At 39.9% G+C, this 11,761-nt stretch overlaps 1 protein-coding gene across 2 annotated transcripts in view; it reads left to right on the forward strand.

Moving 5' to 3' along the window:
• Positions 1-11,334, forward strand: part of SLC12A1 (solute carrier family 12 member 1) — a 243,034-nt gene extending 231,700 nt beyond the window's left edge. For both annotated transcript variants that reach the window (XM_075345801.1, XM_075345802.1), the window contains 5 exons: positions 244-355; positions 658-744; positions 4,272-4,407; positions 6,332-6,399; positions 9,765-11,334. In XM_075345801.1, the coding sequence (XP_075201916.1) occupies positions 244-355; positions 658-744; positions 4,272-4,407; positions 6,332-6,399; positions 9,765-9,900 (539 nt within the window). In that variant the 3' untranslated portion in view covers positions 9,901-11,334. The remainder of the gene's footprint in view (positions 1-243; positions 356-657; positions 745-4,271; positions 4,408-6,331; positions 6,400-9,764) is intronic.
• The last annotated feature ends 427 nt before the right edge of the window (positions 11,335-11,761 follow it).

Below are 11,761 nucleotides of genomic sequence, written 5' to 3' on the forward strand. Positions count from 1 at the left end.
GTAAATCCTTTATCTACAATTAACCACATCTCCCCTAAATTCACCGAGTACTTCAAGACCAATACAGGAACTAGAGTCCAAAAAGACTCAAGGAAATGATAGTCTTACATTTTTTGTCTTTAACACCCCATTCTACTAGATAGTGTAATTTGGGTTGGATATGGTCCAATTTCAGGGTAACTCAGGTCATAATTATCATAATGAGTTACGGAGTACTCACCAAGCATTCATTGTTTTTTTCAGGTTTGACATTACTTATTCCACATATTCTAACCCTGAGAAAGAAATGGAAGGATTGTAAACTGCGGATCTTTATAGGTGGAAAAGTGAACCGTCTCGAGGATGAAAAATTGATGTAATTATGTGCATCTTTTGTCCGGCTTTATTTTATAAACTTCAAAGACTAAAAATCATCTTATGCAAATGCAACACGTCCTCATTATTCTTTTTAAAGACTCTAATTAAATGCTCATCAAATATATATATATATTTATTTCTCCAGGGCCCGGCATATTTTGCTTCTTGTAAGCCTTTTCAAGTGGAAGGAAAATATATCCTGCCTAAAGTAGAATTTATGTTTGTAGCTTTTCATTTGGATGGAAATTAGTTAGGAACCACAGGCACATTACATTCATATTTTATTCTTTATCTTCACAGGATGGCCGCACTTCTCAGTAAGTTCCGCATTAAATTTGCCGATGTATATATTGTTGCAGACATTAACACTAAGCCAAGCAAAGAAAGGTATGTAACAGTGGTATATTGTCAGATTTGCAGTATCAAACTACAAAACTTTTATTACCTGTTTTATGGATAGAGAATTCTCAGTATGCAGGAGGAAGATAAAACTCATTTTGCAATATACCTATACAGGAGGCCCAAGGATTTAGTATATTCATCATGGTGTAACTGCATGTTGTAGAGTGTTCATTAACCATGTAGTTATTATTATCAATGTTTTTGTTGTTATTGCCATTGTTTATTATTATCAGCAGTGCTTTATAATACATGTTCAATACCTCTTGTGTACAAGCATATGGGATTTATTAATTTCATTCTGTTACATACAAATACCTGTGTCTATTAGAGATAAACAAACCTGAGGTTTGACTTTCGAACTGAACACCAACTTAAAAAATCAAAGTTCGGGTTCGGGGTTTGGGTGCTTTATGTGCGAACTTCACTCGCGCAAGCAATGCTGTGCTCAGGTACACTTGGTGCTCAGCCCTGTGCGAGCTGCTTGCAGTGTTTAGCAGGCTCACACTGAGGGTAAGAGCAGCATGATTTCATGTAGTGTGCAAGCCAAAAAAGTGTTTGAAAAAGCCTGCCCACCATCCCCAGGAAGTGACATGCTTATGTCTGGCTGTTTGTGGGCAGAGACTCAAACTGCCAATCAGTTACTTGCTCCGAGGTTCGGGTCAAGCTCGAGCCAGTGGCGGCTCAGCTCCTTGGCCGCCGCCGAACTGAACCTCCATGGAACCGCTCATCTCTAGACTCTATGCATCCAAGTAGGCTGGAGGTTACGGAAACAACAATACACAGTCGGCTGGACGGTTTCCTTAACCAATCACCTCTGGTCGCCATATATAGACAGGTATTCCCATATTACTCATTCATGGATAACTCGTGAATACCTTTCAAATCTCAACATCTTGGAGTGAACCAGAAGTAGCACACTTGTCTATGTCTGGTATTGCAGCATCCAAGTGAATGGAGCTACTTGCAATATCGAACAGCACTGAGTGACATGAATTATTTTTATGTATGTATGTATGTATGTATGTATATGTATATGTATATATATGTATATATATGTATATATATATATATATATATATATATATATAAGAAAAAAGTTATGCTACTTACGAATGGCATAGAGCCCATATAAACTCACTGAGGTTTTCTCTTTAACATGATAATGACCAATAGTATTAATCCTGTTCTTTAATCCTGCACCATTGAAAATTTAGTTTTCCCTTTTGCCGGCAAAATAGTCCTAAACGAGCATTATGCAGTGAATAAAAGCATCAGCAACAACTATACCTCTGTCGGATCTGTGATCACAATCACCATGTGTTGGTGTAGCATAACAGAGCTGCTGGGTTTTAGCAGACCCAAATCAGCTATACCAGCGAACTTTGTCACTGTAGTAGGTTGTTTTCTTCTGTAACCGGGGCTCCTGTGGATGCCCCAGGCACAGTAGAAAAAAAATGCACAATGAAAAAAAAAATATCTTTTTTTCACCAAAAATGTTATGCAAATCTTCAAAGGCAAAGTCCAATTCTTTCAATATAAATAGAAACAATTAGAAGCAGTACTCTACATATTAATATTAGAGCAGAGCAAAACATTGCATGATTATAGAACGCACAAAACCTAAAGACATGATAATGATATGCAAATTATGAAAAAATAGAAATAAACTTTTCAACACATCTCAATTTATTCAGTATTAATATTAGTGCCACACACAGAAATAAAACAGTAACTAAGGAGCAAGTACGCAATAGGGTCTTATCTGGTAAGAATATTTGACATTGAAGGGTGCTTAGTCACCTTATGAGGTTGTGTCAATGGCAACATTGAAGGGCTTAATGTATCACCAGCTGCTGCAGACCCACGAGCCGTAAAACCAGAAGTTGCTGTATAGGAGAAAGCGTGGTTCCCCTGTGCTGCTAATTGTCTGGCACTCTGTAATCTGTTTGTAATTTGGTTATATCCTGAGGAAGAAGAATCAGTATGCGCTGATTAAACTGCAAACTATATATCCCTGTGTGTCTTCGTCTCTTCATGTGATTGCTTCAGCAGCATTTTCTCCTATACAGCTACACACAGATATACACACACTTACAAGTCTTTGCATGTATTGGTGTACTGCCACACTGATGCACTTGGGCATCATTGAGATCCACCGCTGGGAGCTCCCTTTACAATAGCTGGTCCCTAAGGCCTTTCCAGCACTGGTTATTAAGGAATTAAGACATAGCATAAGTGGATAATCTTTACCGTGTGCAAACTTGACATACTTTGACTTTACCTTCTTGTGATACCTCCACCATGCCGTCATAATCAAAATGTAACCAGTGGGTTCCTCCATCATAAAACTTTTCAACAAACTATGATTTGTGAACTTAGAATATCAACCCTCTAGGGCTGTGTTCACATTTGCAACAAACAAACAAAACTGATAAATGGAATCCGCATCCGGTTTCTCGTTTTGTTGCTTATTTAAGAAAAAAAAATTGTTTTGCATGCTGGACTTTCTTTTCCTTTCTAAAAAACTAAAAGCTAGATTAAAACGAAAAGGAAGGAGATTCAGATTAGACATTAGGAAAATCTTTCTGACAGTGAGGGCAGTCAGAGTGGAACAGGCGACCACGGGAGGTGGTGAGCTCTCCAACGAGAGGTAGTGAGCTCTCATCAATGGAAATCTTCAAGCAGAAACTGGATAAACATATAGCTGGGATGATTTAGGAAAGTCCGCCCTCGCAGGGGGTTGGACCCGATGGCCCTTGAGGTCCCTTTCAACTCTACCATTCTAGGATTCTATGAACTGATACTAAGCAGAAATCAGACGTACCCAATATAAATCAATGAGGCCCTGCTTCCATTTGAAACAGGAATGCACAGGACACTGATTCCATTCATCTGTTTTGTTTTTCTCTTGAAAAAGCATAAATAAATAAATTAATGTGAACAGCACCTAACTTATCAAGTTAAAGGGGTTGTCTTGGCAAAATAAACATTTTACAGGTGTGAAGTCAAAAAATAACAAACAAAGCTACACTTGCCTACCGGCACTTACTCGGATCCAGTGTAGGCTGCTCCAAGATCTGTGTTTACACTTGAAAACATTGATTCAGCAGGAGCAGCTGGACCGCTGTGACCTGTGATTGGCTGTGATCCAGTGAGCCAGGTGATTTCACTAGTGTGCCATCAGTGATGTCAGCGATGACTCAGCAACTATCCCTAGGTTGATCACGGCAATCAATTCAGTTGCTGCTGGAACAATGTTGTCTTCCTTCCAGTTTAAACGTAGACCACCGAGTGACCTGAGCTGGTTCCAAGTAAGTGCTGGTGGGTTACTATCCCTTCACTTCTCTATTACTAAGCCATTGGTAAAAAAAATAATATAGTATTTTTCCTGGACAATCTCGTTCAACACAATGATACAATTTGTCAAAATATGTCACAAAATGTCAAACTAGAATTTGCTTCCTTATCATTGGTTAAACATACTGAATAACTCATTGTTCTTGTTTGACTAGCTGGAAGTTCTTTGAAGAGATGATTGAGCCCTATAGACTCCATGAAAGTGCCAGTGATGTACCAACTGCAGAGAAAATAAGAAGAGAAAACCCATGGAAAATTACAGATTCAGAACTTGAACTATTCAGAGAAAAGGTATGTGAAATGTACTTATTATAATAAAATGTGCACCAAACATTACTTGACTCTACAATATTGACTGGTCAGTTCCTTACATGCTCACCTTTTTCTTACAATTCTCTATAAGAAGGGAAGATTAGAAACGTCAAACTGTTAAGAAAGAGAGGGGAAGGAGAGGGGAAGACAACATCAGGCTGTGGTATATCAGAATATAAGGAAGTACACACAATGCGGTCTGAAAGGGAAGGCGATGAATCAGTGTAAAAAGTTAAAACAGGGCCCACTGTAAAAACTGCAGGAGGTAGAAGCGAACATACCATTGGTGCAAACTCTGCAGCCAAGAGTACTTTTGAATGCTGGAAGCCAGCATTTTACACCACTCTGGGGGGCACAAAATGTAGCAGCCCGGTAGACACCTCAGACTGTTGCATTAGGTGGCCCGACAGCGACCTGTGGCGACTGTGCCCAGGGCAAATTTTCAACTTCCTCCTCCTAGATAAGCCACTGAGCTAAGATATAAGATATTATAGTCAAATACTACAGCCCTGTCATAACTTCACAACTCAGTGTCCTATGGACACAGTGAGTGATAGGACAGCCATCCTATAGCTTCAGGGGCATGGTGGGCTGTCACTATTATTAGTGACAGCTCTACCGGCTAATCTAGCTCTATCAGCTAATCTGAGGCATGGGCTTGGTGGGCTGTCAGTATTGTGAGTGACAACTCAGCTGCCCAATCAGGTCTGCTGGGTTTTTTTCAGGTATCGCCTGTTCAAGATAATTATCTGGCTATTTAGCTGGCCAACTATGGTTAGACCTTCGTCAGTTGTTGCTTTGATTTGCGGAGTCCTGTGTTTAGCTGTTCTGATCCTTTGCTGCCTGATCTTGGACTTTCTCTTTTGACTACTCTTTTGCCTAGGCCATTTGTTTCTATACACACTGTTTTGATCTGATCACGCATTGTTTTGCCTAACCCCTTTGCCTTTTCATCACATCTGCCTAGTGGAGCTAAGATAAAAATCAGCCAAGCAGCAGGAACTGAAGAATATAAATTGTAACTAATGTAGGTAACTGGTTCACATAATTTTTGAACTGCTGATGTCACGATGACTATGGGATTGCGGGGAACTGGAGCTCCTAAACTGTCCCTTAAGCTAGGGGGCCTTATGCTATCCCTAACCTCAGGGATACTCCTGATGGTGTATAAGCCTGAGTCTCCTTCCTGGCCCTGCTCCTGACCAGTCTTGATCTGATTCCCCCTCCCCATCGAGGGATGGGACATGCGTGTGATGAAACCCACATATACAGACAGACAAGGGTAAACCAAAACTCTGTCACACAGTAAGCACACCCAAAAGGTTAAGAAAATAAGACATTCAGGAGGAAAAACAAGAGCAGAAAGGAAGCTAGAAAACAACAGGGGTAAACTCCAAAACTGCACCAAGCAATAATCACAACTTTCATCAGACAGTCTGGGATACCACATCTCATAGACCAAGAAATACAAACTATATAACTGGCAAGAATGGAAGGATTCAACCAGCATAAATAGGAGGGAAGCAGATGTGATAGGCCTCCCCACAACATATGATCAAAGTAGCAAGCAGACTAGCAAAGATTAACTCTAGAATGCCTATGACCCAACACACAGCAGGTTGACACCCAGGTCTGCCTGTGTTGATCCTAGACACCAGAGAAACCATCGGTGGAGTGTCAGAATCTGCAAGCTGAACAGAGACCGATGTCACCATGACAGTTGGCGAAGTTTGTGCAAATCTCCGTGTAGCAAGTGACTGGATGGTTGCTTAAAGAAAAGAGAGACCCTTGAAACAAAAAGGAGACCTTCTGTATTTTGCATGTCAATTTATTATTTCATTTCTGTATGTACTATACATTTTGCAAGTCAATTAATTCAAGACATTTATGTTTATATCTACAGAGCTATCGCCAAGTACGACTTAATGAACTTCTGCAGGAACATTCTCGTTCTGCTAACCTGATTGTTCTGTAAGTATTGTATTCCTTTTGGGTTGATCAAGAGGCTAAACTCTAAACTTCTAGATAAATGAAAAATAATATATATTGTGATCTTTTATTTCTGCAATTTAAAATAGAAAAAGCTCCTTATTCCTATGGCTCATTCAGCAGATTCACAAAATGCTAATTCTGAAAAACTATGTGTCATTGCATATCTTCATGATCTCTCTTTTGGCACAACCATGCTGACAAAAGGTATAGCTTTAAGCGAAGTATGAAAGTAACACTCAATAGGCCCTCATTGCTGAATCACCACATAATTGAGATGCTGTTTGTAATTTATATACAGTGCTGCCAGAAAGTTTGTGAACCTTCAGAATTGACCACATTTTTGCATATACTTCACCTAAAACTACATCAAAGAAATGACTCAAAAATACTAGACTTTGCAATTTTTTATTTGAGGAAAATGGTCCAATATCACTGATCTGTGAGGGGCAAACATTGGTGAAGTTTTAGGATTAGGAAATAATTTGAAGGTAAAATTAGAGCTTGATTTTTTCATTCACTGGGATGACAATCGGGTGTGAGTGGGCAACTTGTTTTATTTAATGGAAATATTAAAGACTGATCTTCACAATATGTTTATGGAAGTGGAAGTGTATCATGGCACAAACAAAGGAGATTTCTGGGGACCTAATCAGAAGAGTTATTAATGCTCATGCGGTTACAAAACAATCTCTAAAGAGTTTGGCCTCTATGAATCCGCAATCAGGCAGATTGTGTAGAAACGGCAGAAATGCAAGACCATTATTACCCTCCCCACGAGTGGTCAGCCAATAAAATAATTTCAATAGCAAGGCATAAATTAGTCCACAATGTCATAAAGGAACCAGAGGCAACCTCTATGCAACTAAAGGCCTGTCTCACATTACCTAATGTTATTTTTCATGAGTCCACTATCAAGTGGACACTTAACAATAGTCTGTATGTCAGGATTGCCATGGGAAAGCCACAGCCCTTCACAAAGAACACTGCTGCCTGTTTACAGATTGCTAAAAATTTCCTCGACAAGCCATAAGATTATCAAAAAAATGCTTAATGGATGGATGAGCTTCTTGGTTTAAATGAAAAGTGTTGTATGTGGAGTAAGAAAAACACTACATTACAGCATAAAAACCTCATACCATCATTAAAAACCCTATGGTGGTAGAATGATGGCTTGAGCCTGTTTTGCTGCATCTCGATCAGTATGACTTGCCATTGCTGAAGGACCAATGAATTCTAAATATTACCAGCAATTTAAAAAGGAAACTGTCAGGACATCTATCCATGGGCTTAATCTCAAAAGAATGTTGATCAGGCAGCAAGAAATCTACCCAAAGCACACAGGTCATTCTAAAAAAGAAAAGTTTTGGAAAGGCTGAGTCACAGTCCTGGCCTAAAGGCACCCACCCCCGTCGTTTGTGCGTCACGGGCAAATCACTGCCCATGGCATACAAAATCGCCAGTACCCGTCACACATACTTACCTTCCTAGTCGCTATGGCCGGCGAACAGCCTCTTTTCTAAGGGGGCAGTTCATGCGGCGTCACAGCGACGTCACACAGCAGGCGTCCAATAGAAGCAGAGGGGCGGAGAGCAGCCGCATGAAAGTCACACCCACCTCGTTGCCAGAGGATGCAGGTACGATGTTGTTCGTCGTTCCTGGGGTGTCCCACATAGCTATGTGTGCTACCTCAGGAACGACGAACAACCTGCGTCCAAAATCAGCAACGACATTTGGGAAATGGACGATGTGTCACTCGTACGTGTCACACGCAACGACGTCGCTAACGAGGCCGGATGTGTGTCACGAATTCCGTGACCGCAACGACATCTCGTTAGCGATGTCGTTGCGTGTAAAGCCCCCTTTAATCTTATAGAAATGATCCTTGTGTAAGGACCTGAAGCAAGCATTTTGTAGGAAAAAACCCACCAGCGGAAAAGCTGAAGCTGTTTTATAGTGAGAAATGGGCTAAAATTCCTCCATCCAGTGAATGTGAAGGAATAATTCAGAATTACCAAAAACGTTTAGATGCAATTATTGTTACACAAGGAAGTCACACCAGATGCCGGATACTGAGAATATAGGGTCACCTATTTTTGCCATTCACAGGCCTGTTTAAAAAACAACAAAGTCTAATATTTTGGAGTCATTCATTTAGTTTGATTCTCTTTATCCTCTTTTATGCAGAAATATGCAAAATTCTGAGGGGTTTACAATCTTTCAAGCACCACTGTATATGGCACAATAATATTTACAGCAATTAACAACTTTAATAAGTGATATGTTATTTACAAGTATATATACAAAATATACAATGATACATACAATAAAAGGCAGCCTCTTCAGTCAGCTGATTGGTTGGGGATTAGAGTCAGATCGCTACTGATTAGATATTGATAAATTGTCCTAATTTCAAACTTAATTTGACTAATTAACCATGGTCAAAAAAATCCCACCTGTATGTCCTCCCAAATCTCTTTAACATATTCATACCTAACTTGTCTGTTCACATCAAAAATCTATGGGCACATTTCCAAGCCTCCTTGTATTCCAATGCATTTAAAATTAAAAATATGTAACAGCATTGCACTTAGTCTTGATTACACATGTCTAAAGTGGTTTGTGTATACAGGTCCTATGCAGATCTATGTGTCTTCATGGTTACAAGCTAAAATTAACCATGTGTAGTCTGATCATGCACTTATGTCTTAATCCTTATTCTTATTAAAGGGGTTGTCCACTACTTGGACAACCCCTACTTATTTACCTTGTTCGCCCCCGTAGGAATAAATAAGCCTATACTCACCTCCGGTGCCGATGCAATTCCAGAAATGTCTGAAGCTGCGTTGCCTGGCCCACGTGACATTGTTATGACACCGAAGCCCCACAACCAGTCAGTGCTGGCTTACTTCTCCCCGCTTTTGGACATTTAAGCAAGAAGTCAGCACAGCGCTCACATCCTGCTCAAATGTCCAAAAGCAGGGAGACAGGCGTCAGGGCGCTGATTGGTTGTAGGGCTCGCGTGTCATATCAATGTCTCATGGGCCCCGGGAATGCGGCTTCAGACATCACTGGAACCATAGCTCCATCGGAGGTGAGTATAGGCTTATTTATTTTTACGGAAGTGAACAAGGGGAATGAGTAGGGGTTCACGTTTAATGGGTTCAGATGAAATTACAGAATGAGACTCCAGGAAGAGTATTTTTAATTAAGTTGTTTTTTTTTTTAAAGTTAAACTGAAAGAATAAAAACCTGCAAAAGTACATGTTGTAAATCTAAGATATGCATGAGGGTCTAAATTATTTCAAAACGGTTAAATTAATATTCTACATTTATCTCTTTTACAGGAGCCTCCCTGTTGCAAGAAAAGGAACAGTTTCTGATCACCTTTACATGGCATGGGTAGAAATCCTCTCTAAAAATCTTCCACCTGTGCTGCTGGTTAGGGGAAATCACAAAAATGTACTAACTTTCTATTCTTAACACAAAAACAACTCTATTTCTGTGTGCCTGTATTTACTGTATCTAATTGGAAAAAAGTCCTAAATTGATGCCAAAAAAAGGCAAAAAAAAAGTCAAATATAATGAAAAATCTATGTCTTATATCAATGTCTAACATGATTTAAATGACCGATTCTAAATAATGACCTAGAGATCAAATTAACTTTATTTGTCACAAACAATATGTAATTGTATTTCATAGTGTAACAATTTCAGAATCGGTTACCTGTCCTATTTTATTGAACTTAATATGGTATCTTAGTTTTAGAACTATTATATATGGAAATAACCATTTTGCCATCTATACGACAACCGGTCAGCCCCTGCATTCAGCTTGTCAGCCCCTGCATTCAACCTGTTAGCCCCTGCATTCAACCTGTTAGCCCCTGCATTCAGCCTGTCAGCCCCTGCATTCAGCCTGTCAGCCCCTGCATTCAGCCTGTCAGCCCCTGCATTCAGCCTGTCAGCCCCTGCATTCAGCCTGTCAGCCCCTGCATTCAGCCTGTCAGCCCCTGCATTCAACCTGTCAGCCCCTGCATTACAAAAATCCGTTTTACTCTGAAACGTTTTGGTTTTTCAGAAAAAAACTTAGTTGAAGGTACAACTGGGGGTGAAGTGACTAATCAGAGAGACATGTTCACACTGGCTTCTCCACACTAGCTCAACTAGACTGAGTGGTCTAGTGGTATACTGTAGATCACTCCAGCTGAAGCATTTCAGAGACGGTTTCTGATTCCTGCTGCTCGTGGTACAAGCATAATCAATCTGCTTACAGGTTCTCTTTAAATAAAGTGCCTGGTCATCTAATGAAAGTCTGCAGTCATGCTATGTGACTGCAGACTTCTGAATCCTGACAGTATGTGGCGTGCACACTGTCAGGATCTACTGCTATGGTCAGTGAAAACAGGCAGTGACATGATCACAAGTATATAATTTGCATCCATGTTGTCACGTACTAACTAGATGTGCTCAGCTTCTCTAAATTCACTTCCATTGAGAGAAGCCAGGCACATCTATTTGGAATGTGGCCGCATATTTGTGATCATGTGACTGCTCGCTCTCACTGGCAATCCTGACAGTGTATGCACTGCACGCTGTAACTATTCAGAAGTCTGCAGTCATTATTGACTGCAGACTTTTCTCAGAAGGCAGGACGATATGATGTTAGCTACATATGAACTATATGTTAGATTTTTTTGAAACACAGAAATTTTCTATATTATCCTGTGTGCTACTGATTCATCTCTAGACATATGAATGTATGTAAAGATAAATAAATCTATATAAATAACTTATTTTTAAAGTTGATAATCTTCCAAATACCTATGGTTTCTTTGTTCACACGTCTTTGATTTTGTTTTGCCCATTTATAAAGCTTCTTAATGATTTGATTTGGATTTCTTTTAAATAATTAATAAAGGGAATAAACATGTAGTTGGATATCTGTCATATATATCAAATGTAGCAAGCTTTTGTTCTCACCAAAACAATACAAAAAAAGAACAATCGCATTCTTATTCTAGTAATGAAATCAATGGTATACTGTCCGTAAAATTGTTATTTGAGCAGAAGCATTTTTCACTTTTTTAATTCAAACCGTCTGCAATGGAACAGTAGAGGAAATGTGGATTTATATAGTAAGGCTATGTGCGCACGTTGCGTAAAAACATGCAGTTACGCTGCGCTTTGTAGCGCAGCGTAACTGCATGCGTCCTGCGGCCCCTGCACAGTCTATGGAGATTGTGCAGGGGCCGTGCGCACGTGGCGTCTAAGAGCGCAGCGCTTCGGCTACTGCAAAAAGAAGTGACATGTCACTTCTTTCCTGCGCTTTGCCGGCAGCTCC

Source organism: Anomaloglossus baeobatrachus, chromosome 4 (assembly GCF_048569485.1).
Source record: "Anomaloglossus baeobatrachus isolate aAnoBae1 chromosome 4, aAnoBae1.hap1, whole genome shotgun sequence".
Classification (NCBI taxonomy): domain Eukaryota; kingdom Metazoa; phylum Chordata; class Amphibia; order Anura; family Aromobatidae; genus Anomaloglossus; species Anomaloglossus baeobatrachus.